A 20,695-nucleotide genomic window follows, 5' to 3' on the forward strand; every position below is an offset into this window, starting at 1 on the left:
AAAAACACTTTAACGGAAATAACTATATTTCTAAAAAGGAAGTAGTTGATATTGTATTATTAAGGATTTTGTTAACAGATACCCTAAAAGTTTTGTTAGTTAAAATTAACAATAAATCATATCACTTGATCTACTAAACAGTTTAACGGTAATCAGTTAATCACTCAATTAGTAAAAAGATGGGTAAACTAAAATAGAATAATTGTAAAGAATTTTAAGGTTTAAATTGACATAATCAATAGTTTAAGGGCCAATTTGAAAATAAGAACATAATTGAAAAGACCAAATACAAAATCGTAGCTTGTCCTAAAAAGAGAGATACATATATATATATATATATGTATATAAGTTATAGAATAATCCAATGAATAGTGGAAAATCTACGATTATGGAATAGTATATGTTTATATGGAATCAGATACCCTAAAAGTTTTGTTAGTTAAAATTAACAATAAATCATATCACTTGATCTACTAAACAGTTTAACGGTAATCAATTAATCACTCAATTAGTAAAAAGATGGGTAAACTAAAATAGAATAATTGTAAAGAATTTTAAGGTTTAAATTGACATAATCAATAGTTTAAGGGCCAATTTGAACATAAGAACATAATTGAAAAGACCAAATACAAAATCGTAGCTTGTCCTAAAAAGAGAGATACATACATATATATATATATGTATATAAGTTATAGAATAATCCAATGAGTAGTGGAAAATCTACGATTATGGAATAGTATATGTTTATATGGAATCACATCTCCAAAATATATTATTAGATTCGGATAACTCCCATTAAATACATACATATATACAAAGTACAATCCTCAAATAAGACACACATAAACTTTTCTTAATAATAAAAAAAAGAATCATATTGTTTTTTTTTTTTTTTTGACAGAAAAGAATCATATTGTTGTTTTGCTAATTAGTGGGTGGTCGAATAGTGTCCCGTGAGTCATAATCATGGAAAAATAATTATTATAATTATAACCATCCATCATAAAGACAATGATGCACATGCATATAGCAATACAGCATAGCATATTGGGCCCCTCATTACATTTGACTTTTTTCTTTTAAAAGACAGAGATATATGTAATGTAATAATAATTATAAATAAATAAAAGGACGTAACGTAAAATAAATTATAAAAAAAAATTGAATTCAATCTAAAAGAGTTTTGACGTCCGCAAGAACATAAAGACAAAGACAGAGAAAGTCACAGACAAACAAAAACACAAACACAAACACAGACAGTGAGTGAGTGAGTGAGTGCATATATATACACACATAGTGCTGAAGTAAAAAAGAGAGACAGTGAAACCTCAGAGACTCTTAGTCAGAAGAACTAAAGAAAAAAAAAAGTGTGTACGGACGCTTCTACAATGAAGAGGAACGTTTAGAAAAACTATAAAAACAAAACAAAGTGTTCACATTGAGACAGGTATTGAACACAAAACAAGAAAAATCATATACTATTGCTATGTTGTGTTCTTTATAGCTTGTGTTTTTATAGTATTTGTATTTTAACGATGTGGGTTTGTTTTGAGTTTTGTTTAGGATCATAGAATTCTCCTTGGAATATCAAAGACTCTCACTCACTTCTGTTAGACTCTCTCCTTCTCTATTTGTCTTGCACTCTGATTTTTTTTTTTTTTTTGGTTAATTGAATTTGATTTTTGGTGTGGGCTGTGGTTTCAGAATTTTCAGTGATATATTGGTGTGTGTGTGTGTGTGTGTGTGTGTGTTGCAGATAGTTTTTGTTTATGGGTTTAGTCAAATTTTAGGGGTGGTAGATACTATATTACTTCATAGTTGTTGGGTTTTGTTTTCTGTTTGGTTGCTAAGAAAGAAGATATGGAAATAAAATCTTTTGACTTTTTGTTGTTATTTTATTTGGTTTTGAAAATTTTAAGAAGTGGGTTATCAACTGAACTTAGTGTTTGGCTCAGTAGAGTAGTGGTACTAGGTTTTTATTTTTATTTTTTTATTTTTATTTTTATTTTTTTTAATATAATTTATTTTTGGCATCTCTAAATATGATTTTATTTTTATTTTCTTAGATTTTTCGTGGCAACCAAACGTAGGGATTCCAATATAATCCTCATTTTGTAATTGGAATTGGAATTGGAATGAGTTCAATGAATTCTATGATTTTTTTTTTTTTTTGATAAATAAGTTCTTTTTTCTTTTGGGTGGGTGTTGGGGGGGGGGGGGGGCGCCTTGAGGGAAGTACTTGCAACATTTAGGGTTATGATTCTGAAATGATTCTTTTGGTGGTGTGGCATCAATTTTTTTTTTTTTTTTTTTTTTCTTCTGGTTTTGGGTTTTGCTGGAAGGTATGGGGCTTAGTTTTATTAAAATACAATAGTCTATTGGATATTGGCTTCACTTCCTTGCTAGAGATTGTTATTTTTGTAAAACTATGGCTATAGTAGATGTTTATAACAAGGGCTAGTTTTTTAGATTTGTTCTTTTCTATTCTTAATTCATTATCTTCCACAAGTTGGCTCAAATGATTAAAATAAATACATTTTCCCTTTTGTTCTGTTGCTGAAAAGTGAGAAGTATGATGTGTTGAGGTTTGAGTACAAAGTAGATTTACCTGCTAGGTTGACCATTATTTTAAGTTATGTGTGTTCAGCTATCTGCATAAGCTCATTAGATTATTGGATATGTAAATGATGCTGTATTGAGTGATTTTGGTGAATAGGTACAGTTTTGCTGCTGGCAAAATGCATCCATCCGGATCTTCAACATCAGTTGATGGTGCCCAGTCTGTTTCACCTGCGCTAATTCGATCAAAATCTGCCATTTTGGGATCTCAAGGGGGTCTATTGCCTCCACAAGCAGCATTTTCTTCAGTTGGACCTCCACGTGAATGTAACTTGAATTTGGTTGGACATGCACCTTATGTTTCATCTTTTCTCAATCAAACATTTGGTAGTGGGGGATTGAACACCAGCGTCTCTGGTTTGGGTGTTTTCCAAAGAGGAAGTGGTGATACCACTGCTGGCTCTGATTCTCTTTCAACTGGAGCAAATGACATTGGTTTCAGTCCTCCAATATTTGCGCCATCAAACATGACAAATTCTGGTTCATCCAATAAATTTCAAAATTCTCAAATATCAACCTCTTATAGGAATCCAATGTTGCCAAATCAACAGCAATCTCAAGTTAAGAAATTTGAGTCACAGAAGTTCCAGCATAGATCAATGCAACAGTCATCTGTTTTGTTCAGCCAACCACAGCCACATCAACTGCAACAGCAACAGCAGCAGCAGCAATTCCAGTTGATTCAAGGTGGGTTGGGGGGTGTGCGCACTGTAAAGTTGGAGCCACAGATGTTCAATGATCAGATTGGCCCTCAACAACATTTGCAGTCTGTGCAGAATGTTGGTACAGTAAAGCCAGAGCCCCAACAGAACCAGATGGGAAGAAGCATACGACCTATCAAATTAGAACATCATCATTCTGACCAAGTGATGCTTTTGCAGCAGCAACAACATCCTTTCCATCAAAGGTCCAGGCAGTCTTCTCAAGCTGTCAATGCACAAATTAGTTTTTTGCAGCAGCAGCGAATTATGCAGCTGCAGCAACAAGAGAACCAACAACTCTTGAAGAATGTTCCTGAGCAACAGCCCCATCTACACAAACAGTTTCAACAGCAGACCTTGCCCATTAGATCTGCTGTGAGACCTATATATGAACCGGGAATGTGTGCTCGGCGTTTGACACAATACATGCATCAGCAGCAGCACCGACCTGAAGTAATGTTGTTTTATTCCTTTATTATTTCTTTTATACTTCTTTTGTCAGTGTTTAGAGTTTCACTGATCTGGTTGTGGGTTGGTTCTTAATGCAGGATAACAATATTGAATTCTGGCGGAAATTTGTTGCTGAATTTTTTGCTCCAAATGCGAGGAAGAAGTGGTGTGTTTCATTGTATGGAACTAGCCACCAAACGAATGGTGTTTTCCCTCAGGTATGTTTCAAGACCAAAAACTTTTTGGTTTACAATTGATAGAGACAGAGAGATTTTTATAGCTACATGCTTACCAGATGTGAAAGGTGTGATTCTTGTGCTTTAGCATCGCATGCATTGGCAATCTTTAGATCCAGCTGGGAGATGTGGGAATTTGAGGGATGAGGTTTAGGCAGTATATGTGAAAAAGTCAAAAGTCACTTATAAAAAAAAAAAAAAAAAAGAGTCAAAAGTCATGGGCATATATTATCAGCCATATTTTTCACAAAAAATATATATAAATAATGGATAATTTTGGGGTGTGAAGGTGCTCAACCTGTTGTGGGTATTGATACCCTTTGAGCACACAGTGTCCTAAAATGTGGTTCAACTTTCATGTGAACCATGACCTTACCATATTTTTTTTTTTTTTTTTTGTGGTTCAAATTTCTTGCCTTAAGAAGCACACGGCACAATCATGGTATGATATACATATTAATAAGTATTAGTAAATCAGTCAATAGGATTTATGGTTTCATGTCAACTTCAGAAGCATTGGAATCTTAATTACAGAATTTGCAGGATGTATGGCACTGTGACATATGCAATTGCAAGCCTGGTCGTGGTTTTGGTATGCTATCCTTTTTCTACTTTCTTAATCTTTTGTTACCATTTATTTGCATTTGGAAAATGCCAACTTCTTGGATGGACTGAGTTATACTCCATTTCTTTTAGAGATTGATACACTTTTAGCATTACCAGCAAGCTCAAGAGATGGTGCACTATGTTATATGTATCCTTATTTATTTATATGTTTTTTAAATTTATCTTGTCTAGTGTATCAATACCATAATTTGGCCCCCAAGCAAAAATTCTTGGCTCCACCACTGAATTGATAGTTTATAAATAATTTGCAACATGAAGTTTCTTTAGATTGAGCATTCTGGCGTACAATAGCTGGTATGTGATTCAAATGGCAATATGATTTCAAATAAGAAACTAACTGTAAGAAACGAATAAGAGAGTATGCTTGTACCAAGTGAGGGAGGTAAATTACGAAAAGAGGTTATCAATTAACATGTCTAAGGAGATCTGTTGTGAAGAAGAAAAGGAAAATTAAAAATATTTTTTTGGTTAGCATTTTCTTTCGAAAGTTTTTAAATTTACAACTCCTAATAGCTTAAGTTTTTGAGACAAGTGGTAATTTGTCATGGTATTAGAGCCAACTTGGTCATGCCATGTGGTTTGGGGGCAATGCAGCACAATGTGGGTCTTGACGAGGGCTTTAGGAATTTGAAGTGGAGGAATTTCCAGATTGTGTGGATTTAAAAATCTTACATTTTGGGCTCACATGTGGGGAGAAAGTTAGAATAATGATTTAAGTTATTAAATTCATCATTTCCTAACTTAAGCTTTTGGGACGAGTGGCAATTCACAACTTTTTTCAAAAAATATTTGAAGGAAGAGTTCCAAATTTATTTGCACCTGCTAAAAAGAAAGAAAACTTTAGTAAGTTTTCAATCTGATTGGACACAAACTTTCTAAGTGTTGAGTAGATTAAAGATTGCATCTCTCTTAATTTTCTTTGTCAGAGATATTTAACATACATTTTAGAACATTCTTAAAGATTGTTTAATTTGAAATTTCAGAAACAACTGTGGAGGTTCTGCCCAGGCTATTCAAAATCAAGTATGATAGCGGTACTTCACAAGAGCTTCTTTTTGTTGATATGCCCCATGAATATGAAAATACATCTGGTCAAATTGTCCTTGAGTATGCAAAAGCAATACAAGAAAGTGTTTTTGAGCAACTTCGTGTTGTATGGGATGGGCAACTTCGTCTTATTTTCTCTCCGGATCTAAAGGTTGTGAGTTATTACATGGCCTCTATGTTTTAGAAACTTTGGTTTCTGGATTAATTATGGATTTTCTTTTGTCCATTTTTTTTTAGATTTTCTCCTGGCAGTTTTGTGCACGACATCATGAGGAGCTCATCCCTCGAAGGATACTAATACCCCAGGTGAATCATTGAATGCTTTCATTTTATCGTGCAAATGGTATCATTTTTTTGAGTAAGGAACAAGCTACAGTCTTGGATGTAGCCTTCATTGAATTTGATTAAATTCAGTTGGCTAGGCATTCATATAATTATTAGTTATTCATTGTTAGAACAGATATAAAAAAGGCTAAAGTAGATTTTTGGTTCTCCAACTTTTATTAATTTTTCTTTTCCATCCCTACTTTAAATTGCAACACTCTTTTCATATATATATATACACACATATATTTAATTGCAACAAGTGTGAAAGTCTAAGGATAATACTGTTGCAATTTAAAAAATAGAGACAAAACTAGAAGCACTAGTAAAACTGGAGGAACTGAGTTGTACTTTATTCACAAAAAAAAAAAAAAAAAAAAAGAAAAAAAGAAAAAAAAGAAGAGGAGAGGAGGAACTGAGTTGTACTTTATTCACAAAAAAAAAAAAAAAAAAAAAGAAAAAAAGAAAAAAAAGAAGAGGAGAAGGAAGGGAATGAATGAATGAATGAATTTTAAAATTCAAGGGAGTGTGATTGACTCATAGGGTTGAAGAGGCAAGAATCTGGAGGAGCAATGGATGGAAGACTGACCTGTGTAATTTTTAAAGATGGGCCCCTTTTACTGCAAGAAGATCAACCTTAAAGTTTATGTACCCATCCATCAGAAAAGCTATGCATTTAATAAGGTGAAGAATCCTCGAATAAATGATCATATCTTTGAGGCTCCTTACCAGTTTTGATACTGTGATGGTGCTTTTGTTGTCTCCATCAAAGGATATGGCTCTCCTACATCAAGAAGAATGGCAAAATAATTTTTCATTCGTGATATTTTCTTGGATCAATAATCCAGAAACATATGTAGAGTTCCCTCTATTTTTTTTGCTGTATCTTTGTCTGATGGGTAACACAAGTCATGCACCTGTACAGGATTGAACTTGCAACCTTTGTTTATGGGAAGAGGAGATGCCATTTGGTTCAAAACCATTGGCGAGTTCTCTTTATGATTTTTGAGATGCGTGCAACACCTAGTTGATAGTGCTGCATCAAGACCAATTAAAGAAGTTGTTATGCCTTTGCTTCATTCTTCAGAAAGATGGAAATCACTCACATCCTGTCCCCTCCCCCACCTTTTTTTTTTTTTTTTTCATGAATTAGTTGATATAGATGTAATTGTTTTCAGTTCATTCTTGTTCACTGGCCGTGCTAGGTATCACAGTGGAAGGGAATTTTATGAAATTTGAAATGTATTTCTCATGGCATGGACAATTGACCATAATTCATGTTTTGCAGCTTAGTCAGGTTGGAGCTGCTGCTCAAAAATACCAAGCATCTGCTGAAAATGCATCAACCAACTCATCTTCACAAGATTTACAAATTAATTGTAATATGTAAGTTACTCCTTTACAATTAATTGAATTATTTTCTGAATTTGAGAAATTGATTTTTCTGCTACCTTATCTTTAGGAAATCTAATTGTCTCTAAAAATAATTTGTTGATATGGTTTAGTGTATACTTCTTTATTTTAAATGTGTGTACCTATAAATGAGTGACATAATGGCCGTATAAAGTGGGACTGTCAAAACTTAGGGCGTATGACTCAAACCGCAAGGCAACTCAGCAAAGCCTTCTCCTCTTTTTCCTTTCATTATATAAGGGAGGGATGGAAGTCAGTCAATGATTGGAAATATAGGTAACTTGTGGAGTTAATTCATCCAATCTTGGTAGAATCAACGTCACAAAGAGTGTAATTTGTGGATGATTTAATTGAATTTGTGTAACTCTAGATGGGAAGGAATTAGGACGTTTGCATATATTTTACATGGAATGGTTCAAGCAAGAATTATCTCATTTTATTTTAAAATTTCATTACCTTTTGACCAGTTTTAATGGTCATTTATTTACTTTCCCCCCCTCTATATGTACTAGAATTAGATGGTTCATGTTTGAAAGTTTCATTGCCACCTTGATATCCTAGTTATGTTGATTGAAGCAAACTAAGGAGAATTGGCTTTTGGGCTACTGAGAAAATCAGAACTGTCATGACAAATTAAAATCCAACCAGGAACAATTGTTTAATTCTGCCTACATTGTAATACATTACTGTGGCATCAATTAAAAATAGCACATGCTTATGGTAGGGCATCTCTTACATTTTTCCACATCAGCAAATTTTTAAAAAATAAAAAATACTCTCTCCCCCCCCACCCCCCCCCCCAAAAAAAAAAATTCTTCTAAAAACTAAAAACTAAAACCCAATAAAATAAAAAAATTCTTTTCATATCTCAACACTACCAATCTCCTTCCCCCAAAATCAAAATTCTCTTCTTCCCCCAAAATTAAAACCCAAAACTCCTCTCCTTCAAACTCTCTGTTACGGGTGTACGTGGGTTGAGTTAAGGGGATTTTTTTGACCCAACCCACCATGGTGGGTCAAAAAAAATTCAACCCAACCTAACCCATCACATAAGTCCAACCCAATCCACATGGATCGGGTTGGGTTGGGTTGGGTTGAACCCATGGGTTGGAAATTTTATTTATTTATTATTATTATTATTAAATTGAGTAGAAAAAAATATAAATATAAATATATTAAAAAAACCCAAAGATTAGTATCAATGTAACTCTTTGAAGGCAAACAATACTAATGACTAAACAACAATAGTAATTTACTAGGGTTTGTGTGAACTAATTTAGCTTTTATATAGAATAGGAAAAGCTCGTTATTTTTAAAAAATTATTAATTATATAATATATTTATATATATATATATATATATGGGTGGGTCGGGTTGGGTTTGGCGGGTTTGAAATTTTATGACCCAAACCCAACCCGACCCGCTATCAAAAGATTTTTTGTAACCCAACCCAACCCATCAACCCCTAAAAACTGACCCAACTCAGCGGGTTGGGTTGGGTCGGTTTTGGTGGGTTGGCTGCACACTAGTCTCTGTACCTCTCCATTGTTTCCCCTATGGAAAACACAAACACAAATCTGAATCACATCATAATCCTTTCTGCAATTTGTATTTGAAAAAAAAACACCCCCTTGACATTAAACTAACAGGTACAATAATATGATATGTAATATATATATATATATAAGTTCATTTAAATTTCTCAACTTCTTTTTGGTATTTTTCATAGTCCTCTCAGCAATTTTTTTTTTTTCCAAAAAAAAAAAAAAGAAAGAAGAAGAAGAAGAGAAGAAAGCAGAGTCCCTGATGGTGTGTGGTTTAGTGTGCAAAGAAGGTGGTGTGGTGGTGGAGAAAGAGCAAAGAATAGCAGCGGCCTTGATGAGAAAGCCAAAAAAAGAAAAAAAAAAAAAACTTGACACTGTTACTTAGTGCTGCCATGTGAGAGAGAGTGAGAGAGGAAGATATGTGAGTTTAGCAATGAGGATCGAGAGGAGTTAAGATAAATTAAAAACATGTGGATGTGAAAAGAGTAAAGGAAAAAGAAAAAGAAAAAAAATCAGCGTTATGTTTTCATATATTTTGCATTGTAGTAAATAACAATCTTCGGTAACTTCAAATTAAATTACAAAATTCAATTGCTAAGGAGTGATTTAATTATGGTTGTTTATTGGTCATGTCTTTCAGTTTTTACATTGCAACATCTATTGGATAATTGAGGATATTATTAGGGTTAGAATACTAATATTTATATTAATTAAAGTTTTTGTTTAATCAATATTTCCATTTAGTAATTGCATGTTTCAGATTTTTTTTTTTTTTTTTTTTTTTTAAACAACAAACACACACACACACACACAAAGAATAGAGAAAGAGGTTTTAACACAAAGGCACACCACAAACTTCACTCAAAAGCCGTGGTAACTTTTAATTGCATTTTACGAATTGAGTTTAGGAATGTTTTAGATTGAAATTCTAATCTACAATCAAAGAAAAAGAAACAAAGAAAAGAATTAAAAAAAAAATAAAAATTCTATACTCAATGGCTTTCTGGTGCAAAAACAAAAAAACTTTGCATGGTGCGTATTTCCCCCCCCTCTTTTCTAGTTGATCTGAAGCCCAATTGGTATTGCAGTTCTCTCTCTTTGCATGGTAGTAGTTCTATGGGACATGTTGTGGAAATGATTGTTGCTGTATGATGTTTGAGGACTCTGGCATGTGTCTCCCCTCCCCTCCCCCTTTTCCCTGCCCAAGTTAAATTCTATATTTTGCGATTGAATCATTTCTCCCTTCGTAAAGATATATATGTAAAGTAATTTCTCATAAGGTTTCACTTACAATTGATGGCAGTAGTATACGTATTAAAAGCTTTCTGGCTATGCATGTTAGCCTGGTTTGCTTTACATTACTGAGTTCCATGTTCTGCTGTGGTTTATGTCAACTCATTAATTGTATATTAGTATTAGAACGGGGAAATAGGAAAAGAAGGAATATGCATCACATGTTGGTTTTTTACAAAAAAATCTGTAAGTATATATGAGTCTGAGTATGATCAGTAGCATATTGTATATAGAGATCTTTGTGTTGTAGCTTGTTTTTGTGTTATTTCTTTCTGCCATATCTCTTAACAGCGTGCTAATTACACCTACAAATGAAACAAAAGCTAAGGCTATGTTTGGTAACTGTTTTTTTCCTTAATTTTCTGTTTTTTAGAACAATTTTTTGTTTCCTAGGCCAAAAAATTTGTTTGGTAACTTATTTTAGGCAAAAAACAAAAACTGTTTCTAATTTCCATATTATAAAGGAAATTGAAAACAGAGCTTCGGCTGTTTTCATTTTTCAGTCTTCTAAGGCTTACAAAAACAAGGAGAAAACAATGACTACAAGCTACTTTAATGAACCAACACACTGGTTCGAGCCACCTAACAACCATTTTTTTTATCTAATATTATTTTTACTCTCATTCCCATGCCTAAAATTTTTTCCCTTTAATTATCGTGTCTAATATTTTTTCTTCTCCCAAATTTTTGCGCCTAAAATTTATTTTCTCTCAAATTTGTTGAGTGTCAATTGTTGGTATCTAATATTATTTTGGATAAAACTTAGGTACAGTATCTTTGGTGTTGTTCCTTAGGTGCTCCTCTTAAGATTTAGCCATATGACTACTTAACTAAAAAATAAACTTTCATCCCATGAGAAAAAATCTATATAGCAGAATCTTAAGAGGGAAATCTAAGGAACAACATTTAAGTACCGTACCTAAATCTTGCCCTATTATTTTTACTCTCTTTCCCACTCCTAGATTTTTTTTTTCCCTTTAATTCTCATGTCTAATGTATTTTTTTCTCTCAAATTTTTTGAGTGTCAACTGTTGGTGTGATGTTAATTGATATTGTCAAATGGGTTTTTATTTTTTATTTTTATTTTTTGGTTTCATATGAATCTGTGTCCCAGTGTCTCCATATATAATCCCATGCCATAAAATTACTACTGTTTCCATAGATTTTTGAAGATAACAAGGTATGACAGAAAATTCTTTTTTCTTTTCAACTGACCAAATGTGTTTTTCATTTTGAAAACACAAAAAAATTGTTTTTTCTTTTTTCCTTAAAAACAAAAAAATGAAAATAGAAAACAAAAAACAGTTACCAAACATGACCTAAGTTTTTGATTAACTTATGGATGTCTTGCGAAATTAACCAACCTTCTGCTGGTTAAAAAAGAGGAAATAATGGCATTAGATGCGTTGAATGCCCTTTCTACCTATGTTTGTTATCCTGGTTTGCTTTATAGTTTATACAACTAAGGTCCATGTTCAGCTATGGTTTATGTATTTAACTCATTTATTAGTAAGAAATAATTATGTGAACAGCCTTTTTACTTGATATACTGTATATTTTATAATGGCATGTAAAGAATGTGTGGTGGAGATCTACTGATCTTGAACGTCATCACATTGATTTTGACTTTTATTATCCAATAAGTGTAATTTTTAAAATATTTTTTAATATTTATTTCAGGTTTGTTGCATCTGCTCGTCAATTAGCAAAAACCTTGGAGGTGCCTTTAGTCAATGATGTAGGGTATACAAAAAGATACGTTCGATGCCTTCAGGTATTGCAGTGCTAATTTTTAATTGAAAATAGATATGTTTCATTAAGCATTGTATTAATGACTTTCTCACAGATTCCAAATAATCTTAAAAATTTATTAACTACTATTTTATGCTTCTTTTCACTGAGAATTGTACTGGTTTTTTTTTTTTTTTTTTTTGATAAGTGACGAAAATTTTATTAAAAAACTAAAAATAGCCAACCCGAGTACATTGGGAATGTACTATGGGAGCCTAAATCAAAAACCAAGATTACAACGATCAAATAAAACAGGAAGGAAAGAACAAGAAAAATGACAAAAGACCACACTCCAATCGAGGAGCGTGTGTAAAAAAAAAAGAAGACTTAATCTCTAACATAGAGCGTTCACATCTCTCAAAGCTTCTAGCATTCCTTTTTGCCAAATACACCATACCAAGCAATGAGGCACAATTCTCCACAACTCTATATTTCTATGTCGACCAAACTTACCCTGCCAAGATTCAAACAACTCAATAACCTTCTGAGGCATAACCCAATGAATTCCAAACAAACAAAACACCAACGACCACAACTCACAAGCAATGGGGCAATGAAGAAGAAGATGATCCACTGACCTCCCACACTTCTTACACATATAGCACCAATCAAGAACTAGCACACGTCGCTTGCGAAGGTTATCTGTTGTTAAAATCTTACCTAAGGAAGCAGACCCATGAAAAGAAAGCTACCCTTGGAGGAACCTTCAATTTCCAAATCATCTTCCAAGGGAAGGATAAGATGGTAGGAGGGTAGAAAGAAAGATAAAATCCTCTAACCTCAAAACCTCTATTCCTTGCTGGCTTCCAACACACCTTATCTGGACCCAATCCCCGTACCGTTGAAGAGTAGACCATATTCATAAATAGATCAAAGGATTCTTGTTCCCAATCTTGTGGAGGGCGACGAAATTTAGCATCCCAATGAATCCTCCCACCAGACCAACACATCACCTTTGCTACTTAAGAATCCTTTGTTCTACTAATACAATAAAGTTTCGGAAACGCCTCTTGAAGAGTACGATCTCCACACCACAGATGCTTCCAAAACTTCACTCTAGTACCATCCCTCACATCATACAAAAGTAGTTTAGAAAAACTCATCCAACCACTCCTAATATGTCTCCACAACCTAACACCATAAGCATTGGTCACCTTTTTCGTGCACCAACCACCCCAATGATTCCCATATTTCACCTTAATAACCTTCCTCCATAGAGCATCGGTCTCCATGCCATACCTACATAACCATTTTCCTAAAAAGGCAGAATTAAAACTCCTCAATCGTCTAATACCCAACCCTCCAACCTGCAGAGGCTTACAAACTTGAGCCCAACTGACTAAGTGTAATTTAGAATCACCATTAATACCACTCCACAGAAAATCTCGTTGTAACTTCTCCATACGATTTGCCACATTCCCAGGTAAAGGCAGAAGGGAAAGGAAGTATGTAGGTAAGGAGGAAAGAGTACTTTTAATAAGAGTTACCTTACCCCCCTTAGATAGATACAACCACTTCCACCCGACTAATCTCCTTTCCATCTTTTCCAAAATAGGGTTCCAAATTGACAATTCCTTAAATTTAGCTTCTAACGGTAGCCTCAAATATCTTAATGGAAGAGAGGATTGCCTACAACCCAACATCGCCACCAGAACATCCATATTGTGCACTATCCCTATAGGAACCAACTCTGATTTCACCAAGTTAATCCTTAAACCTGAGACCTCCTCAAATCTAGCCAGAATTGCTCTCAAACTAGCTATTTGCGTTGGATCAGCATCACAAAAAATAAGAGTGTTATCAGCAAATAAAAGATGAGGCACCATCACCGAGTTACCAGCCGTATTACCTACAGAGAAGTCTAAGAACTGACTAGTAGTAGCAGCCACATCCAATATATGACTCAAACCCTCCATAACAATATCAAATAGCAACGGAGATAAGGGGTCCCCTTACCGAATCCCCCTAGAACTACCAAAAAAAATCAGAAGGACTTTCATTGATCAGAATGGAGAATTTAACAGTAGAGATGCAACACATTATCCATTTTCTCTATTTCTCTGATAACCTACAGCGTTGAAGCATATACATTAAAAAACCCCAACTCACATGGTCATGTGCCTTCTCCACATCCAACTTACACAACACTCCTGGAACACCTGACTTCAATCTACTATCAACACATTCTGAAGCAGTTAAAAAAGAGTTCAATATCTGTCTACCTTTCACAAATGCATTCTGAGAATCTGAAATAAGCCTATCTGCCAACCTTCTAAGATGATTGGCCAACACCTTAGAAATAATATTATAAATCCCACCAATTAAGCTAATAGGCCGGAAATTCCTAATCTCCACAGCATCCACCTTTTTGGGAATAAGAGCAAGGAAATAAGCATTAAGGCTCTTCTCAAACACAGCCGTATGAAAATTTTGAAACACTGCCATAATTTCAGCCTTCAAAATACACCAGCAAGGCTGAAAGAACGCCATAGAAAATCCAACCGGGCCAAGAGCCTTATCACCCTTAAAATCACTAATCACCCCAAACTCCTCTTCCTCATCAAATGACCTATCTAGCCAAATTGCATCTTCCTCCGAGATACAAGAGAACTCCACATCATCTAATAACGGTCTATGAGCCATAGTTTCAGCATATAGCTGCCTATAAAAATGAAAAATACAACCAGCTATAGCCTCCGGATATGAGGGCAATTCACCATCCACCATAAGCCTATCAATGGAATTAAATCTTCTGTGAGAGTTAGCTATACGATGAAAGAATCTGGTATTCCTGTCTCCTTCTCTAATACAAAGGACTCTAGACTTTTGCCTCCAAGAGATTTCCTCTATCAAAGTAACTTTTTCTAGTTCACCTCGAACTCTCTCCAACTCCAGCTTTTCCTCCCCTAATAAAGCTCGACTATCCTCAATCATCTCTAAATTACTAAGCTCTTGCCACAAATTTCTCACCCGATCTTCAACATTTCCAAAAACCTTTACATTCCATTTCTTCAAATCATTTTTCAAGAACTTCAATTTATTGACCAAAACAAAACTCGGAGCTCCTTGGACATTATAAGATTCCCACCAAGATTGCACCCTTTCCACGAAACCCTCATCTTTAAGCCACATATTCTCAAATCTAAACGGCCCCCTACCACTTCGAAAGGAACCACCCTCAAGAACAATCGGGAAGTGATCCGATAACAGCCTAGGCAAGCGTTGTTGAGAGAAAGATGGAAACTTATCCTCCCAATCTGCAGAAAACAAGAATTTGTCCAGCCTAGCCTTCGAAGTAACTTCACAAGTATTAGACCAAGTGAAAGCTCCCCTTTAAGCGGAATATCAATGAGGCCTTACTCAGAAATAAATTTGGAAAACTCCCACATAGCAGCAGTAAAAGAGGTAGAACTAGAACGCTCGGAAGGAAACCTTACCACATTAAAGTCACCACCCACACACCATGGAACATTCCACCAACTGTTCAAACCAAATAATTTCTCCCATAAGAACCTTCTGTCTCTCACAGAATTAGGACCATAAACGCCTGTAAACACCTAGACAAACTGATCTGACACACTTGTAAATCTACAAGAAACCGAAAATCGCCCCATAGCTTCCTCCAGTTTATTCACAACCCGTGTATCCCACATCAGTAGCACCCCTCCAGAAGCTCCACAAGAGCCTAGATAAGACCAATCAACATGTTGACCCCTCCACAAACTGCGAATCACAGTTCTAGTTATCAGCTTCATTTTGGTTTCTTGAAGACAAACAACATCTGGCCCCCATCTCCTGACCATATTACGAACCCGAAGCCTTTTATCCCTATCATTCAGCCCTCTAACATTCCAAGAAATAATCTTCAAATTCATTGATGAACCATCACAACCCGCTCCTTGCTTACATTCCTTGATTTCGTTGAACCAATCTCAACATTCATAGAGGTCAATAAATTTTTCAACTCCCACTGACCTTTCTGCCCCGACTTGCTGGGCTTCATATGATCATCTACTGCCATAAGCTTTTTATTCTTTTTCCTGGCCTCTATAGCTAGCAGCAAACCCGTAATCTGCTCCTTAAAACCTTCCAAAGAAGTGCCCACTGATTTTCTAAAAGTCTTAATCCGATTTGTTACCCATTGTGATAAATTATTACCATCAACCGACTCCTTACACCCACCCCCCAGCTCAAAACTACACTCCAACTCCAAAGAAACTTTTGTGGCCAAAGGTACCAGAACTAAAGGCTTACCACTACACTCCCTAGACATCAACCTCTCATCAAAATCCCACAACTCCTCTGCCTTTGCCTCTACCTTTGCCTCATTAACAATAGACAAAGAATCAACTAACCCATCACAATCCTCTGCCCAGCTAACCATCTGACCGTCATTAATAAAAGAATCAATACCTGTTATAGTCTCTACATCAGTGATTGAGCAATCCGACACACTCTTTGGAGATCGATATAGAGATAGCGGAATCACTATTTGTCGACCATCCCGCAATTGTAGCATCCACTCTTTGGAATTACCCCATGATTTGTCTAAATCACTGACTAGTTCCCTGATAGTGGGAGAGGAATTAAATAACACCTCACAATCAGAAGCTGTCGCCCTTACCTCCGGACCCAATAAGTCATTATCCTCATCCTTTGTCACCGCCGGAGATGACTTCTCCATCAGTTTTTCTAGCGGGTCCCCTGAAGACACCACCTTCGTCTCCACTGGCTCCAATGAAGGACATATCGGAGCTAAGGATGATGAACCCAGCTCGCATGCAGATTGGGCCACTTCCACTGCCAATATCGGCAAGGTGGTGGACTGGGTAAGGCAGCTCGGACTCACCTGGACACTAGACCCACTCCCGCCAGGAACTTCCGGTGCCGATGTGGAAAAAATCGAGCCCAAGGTGGCCATCGGAGCCATCGCCGTCCTCTTTGGTGGTAGAGAATCAAACTTGGAGCTCGCTGGGAACACCTGAGCACTCGCACCGTTTGAGATTGAGCTCTGGCCTGAGGTGTCTGAGTCTATTTTACCATCCTTAACAATTAAGCCCGTAATACCTGGGCTGGGTTCATTTTGGGAATGCTTGGAGCAAGCCCTAGCCTCAAAAATAAAAGCGTTAGATAACAGTGGGCCTGAGGAACTATTAACATTACCCAACCAAAGTGCATGGGCTTCAGCAGGCCCATTATCCATTCCCTTACTAACAACCTGGGCAGGAATGTCCTCATGTGCCACCCCCTTTACAGGTTGCTTATCACCCCTATAACTTTGCGAAGACACCCGCCTCTTACCAAATTCATTTACTTCCACAATCAAACCTTTCCTTAACCAGCTAGACCTCCTAATTTGATGCTGCCTACCAGAATCAACTTCTTTCAAATTCAAATTATTCAATTTGAATTTATTTTGTTCCGGGATTTTCTCCTTAAACTTAGCATCTCCATTAATACCACGGTGGCTCCCCTCCACACCAGCCACGGCAACCGGTATAACTTTATCAGCCGGAACTTCAAAAGCCATAACCTGAATCCCAGCTTCATCTCTCAGAGGCGGCGTTGTGTTCTCCACTACTTGAATCTTCTCTGTCTCTCTAATGGAGGGCTGATGTGCATGCTTCCTTACTTGCATAGACGCTTTTACCATTTCAACAAAAGACCGAGAAGGGTGAATCTCTGAACCCAACTTAGACTTGTACGGTAAAGCTTTAGGAGCACCCAACGCATAATGAGAAGGTTCCAACATTCTCCTTAATTCAATTCCAAATGCCCTCCAACCTTGTTGTACCTTGCCTGCAGGAATAATGATCGATCTTCTCATTCCGCCAACTTTTAACTCTGTTACTAACAAATATTGCCCAAACGAGTTAGAACCCTGTTGCACTGTGTATGCGGTGTCTCCTTCCTTGAGCGTGAAGAAGTGTTTGGGGTTAACCCCAATCACTGTGTTTTCCAAGCTTTGCATTAACCAACGTGCTGCATTCCTACCCATAAAAACTGATTGCATGAAATACTTTCCCCGTTCAAAAATCTTTAGGGAGAAAAAATTCCCACCTTCCTCCACCATCAATTGAAACAACTTCGATTCAATAAAAAAACTGCGAAATCCACCCATAACGATCCAAAACAGAAATAAAAATCAACCAGGAACAATATTTCTGACTAATTTGAGGTAGCCGGGCCTCTCTAAAGGATCAAACTGAAGATTTTCTAGACATGGCTAGAGCAGAGAGACACACAGTTCTGTGTCTTCTATCTATTTCCCACTGAGAATTGTACTGGTGTTCCGATCTTCTTATAATGAGATTTGCAAAGTTAATACGTTACATGAATCATACTGAGCTGTGATTTCTGTGAATTTTTTACTGATTTGGTAGATGATTTTATCTTCATTTGAATGTTTACTGGCTGGGTTACAGATAGCGGAAGTGGTTAATGTTATGAAGGATCTGATTGATTATAGTCAACAGACAGGAAAGGGACCCATAGGTAAGCTTTATACATTTGGTTTTATAGTCTTCTTTTGTAATCACTGCTGTTTAATGTTTCTTGTTTTGACTAAGAACCATCCATAGGAGGGAAGTAGCATATTTGGTTAGCCTAAAGACGTCAAATTATTGCAAATGGTAGTATGAATTAGGAGTGTGTTATCTCTTTGTAAAGTGTATGATTTTAAATGATGCAAAAGTGTTTATTCTTTGTCTAATAGATTGGGTTTTATAGCTTCTCACTTCTTTTTTCTGGTAGGGTTTAGCTTTTGAATGTCATATGTAGTTTTTCCAATGCCCTAAAATTTGGGTAAGTAACACAGAAGAAGCGAATAAACAATTTTGGGCAGATTCAGACTATGTTAGTCAAGGTTAAGTTGGTAATTCGATTTCATAAAAATATTATATATTGTTTCTTTTATAGTCTGACTGCTTTATTTAGTTTTTTATTCTTTTTCTTGATCAATTTCTCTTTGTTCTTTAGTACTGAGTCAAACCTAGTATGCCTTGCTATGGGTATATAATTATTTATTGCTGATCAACTCCATTGTTTCTTCCCCAGAAAGTTTAGCCAACTTCCCTTGTGTGGCCAGCTCATTATCTAAGCCTCATAATTCAGTTCAGCAAATTGATGAGCAGCAGCAAATTATGGAAGAGAAAATTAATGATCAATCATTACAGGGAACTGCCATGCAGCCTTCTTCAAATAATTGTGTTACAAGTGTAAACAATTCCCAGTCCACAACATCCACCTTGACCTCTGCCACCTCTGTTGTTGGGCTTCTCCATGAGAACTCCATGAACTCTCGGCATGAATATCAAATGAACACTCCAAGCAGTCCTTATGCTGGGACCCCTGGTCAGATTCCATCTGCAGGGTCCTCAACCACTATGCCTCCAGACCAACTCAATCCCTCTTCTCCCTTCTTATCTCCAACTTTATCCTCTTCCTATAATCCCCCCCAAACCTCTCATAATGCATTAACAGTATCGGCCACTTCAAGCCACCGTATCAATTTAGCAAATTCACCGAAGCAAATACCGTTACAGCATTCATCTCAGTCAGAAGCCAACCTAAATGAATCCCAGAGCTCTATTGAGAAAATCCTACAAGAAATAATGAATTCATCACAGTATAATGGAGACAGTAGCCTGGTCTCTGTTGGATCCTTGGGGAGTAATATGAACAATGTGAACTGTCATAGCAGTGCACTCACCAGTACCAACTCCCTAGTGGGGAATGGAATTGTCAATAAGAACAATTCAGGTCTTCCTTGTGGAAGATTTGGAAACCAGAGTGGTAGCATTGGTCTTTCTAACAACGCTAGTGGAATGAGGACTGCCATGGGGAATAACTATGGCACTTTGACTGGAAGGGTAGGCGTGCCATTGATGCGTCAGGATGCTAACATGAACCTTGAGCAACAAGAATTGGCTAATGGGTTTCTTAATGCAGTAAATGGTTTCAATGGTCCCCAATTTGATTGGAAATATCCCTAGAGACGCTGGTTAGATTTGCTCATCAAGCAAGTTGCTTGCGCCTACTGATATGTTCTTGTGCCATATGAATCCAAGATTGCTCCCGACCGTATCATTTTGGATTTGGAGGTCTCATGCAAACGTACAAGAGGTTTCTCACATCCAGTACTAAAGACACAATCTATAAAAAGATACTGCAGCAGCTTACTGCTAATCAACTCTGGGACAAGGAGAGAACAAGCCTGAACTTTCTTACTGTCTTAAGTTTTGGTGCAAAAAGTTTACTCCTTTCTTTATAACCTCAATTTTACTCCACTGGGATTTAGGAAAAAAAGTGATTGGCAGAAATTTGTATATAAGGCCATCTTGCTTTATTGATGAAAATCAGTGACCTTGATCTTGATATCTGGTTCTTAACTTGTTTGTCTTTTTATACCTTGTAATTACCTTTCTCAGAGTTCACCATTTTATAATTGGTTTTAATTTTATGAGTAAATTAGGTATTTGGTTCCTATTCTTTATATCATATTTTAATTTAGTCCCTAACCTCTCAGTGCTGTGCCAATTTAATCTCTGTTGTTATCTTTTGGATAGAAATTGTTGACGTGACAAACGACCAGAATAAAAAATTAGTTTATTGTCACGTTAGCAATTTCCATCTAAGAGATAACGGCAAA

At 36.0% G+C, this 20,695-nt stretch overlaps 1 protein-coding gene across 3 annotated transcripts; it reads left to right on the forward strand.

Moving 5' to 3' along the window:
* Positions 1-1,224: 1,224 nt before the first annotated feature.
* Positions 1,225-20,421, forward strand: LOC111985095 (transcriptional corepressor SEUSS). Of its 3 annotated transcripts, XM_065772917.1 has the most exons (11): positions 1,225-1,447; positions 1,564-1,609; positions 2,717-3,773; positions 3,869-3,988; positions 4,541-4,598; positions 5,617-5,831; positions 5,918-5,986; positions 7,293-7,390; positions 11,935-12,028; positions 18,471-18,540; positions 19,102-20,421. In XM_065772917.1, exons 3-11 carry the CDS (start codon positions 2,739-2,741, stop codon positions 20,037-20,039), a joined length of 2,697 nt encoding a protein of 898 aa, XP_065628989.1. In that variant the 5' UTR covers positions 1,225-1,447; positions 1,564-1,609; positions 2,717-2,738; the 3' UTR covers positions 20,040-20,421. The 3 variants fall into 3 exon arrangements, with proteins under 3 accessions (XP_065628989.1, XP_065628988.1, XP_023872498.1); XM_065772916.1 differs by lacking the exon at positions 1,564-1,609; XM_024016730.2 differs by lacking the exon at positions 1,564-1,609 and having other exon boundaries at positions 4,550-4,598.
* The last annotated feature ends 274 nt before the right edge of the window (positions 20,422-20,695 follow it).

Source organism: Quercus suber, unplaced genomic scaffold (genome assembly GCF_002906115.3).
Source record: "Quercus suber isolate HL8 unplaced genomic scaffold, Cork oak 2.0 scaffold_66, whole genome shotgun sequence".
NCBI classification, from domain to species: Eukaryota; Viridiplantae; Streptophyta; class Magnoliopsida; order Fagales; family Fagaceae; genus Quercus; species Quercus suber.

Coding starts and splice junctions, on each gene's coding strand:
- LOC111985095 (XM_065772917.1), top strand. CDS start 2,739: ATGCATCCATCCGGATCTTCAACATCAGTTGATGGTGCCCAGTCTGTT. Junction 3,989..4,540: donor CGAATGGTGTTTTCCCTCAG/GTATGTTTCAAG, acceptor TCTTAATTACAG/AATTTGCAGGATGTATGGCA. Junction 5,832..5,917: donor TTTTCTCTCCGGATCTAAAG/GTTGTGAGTTAT, acceptor ATTTTTTTTTAG/ATTTTCTCCTGGCAGTTTTG.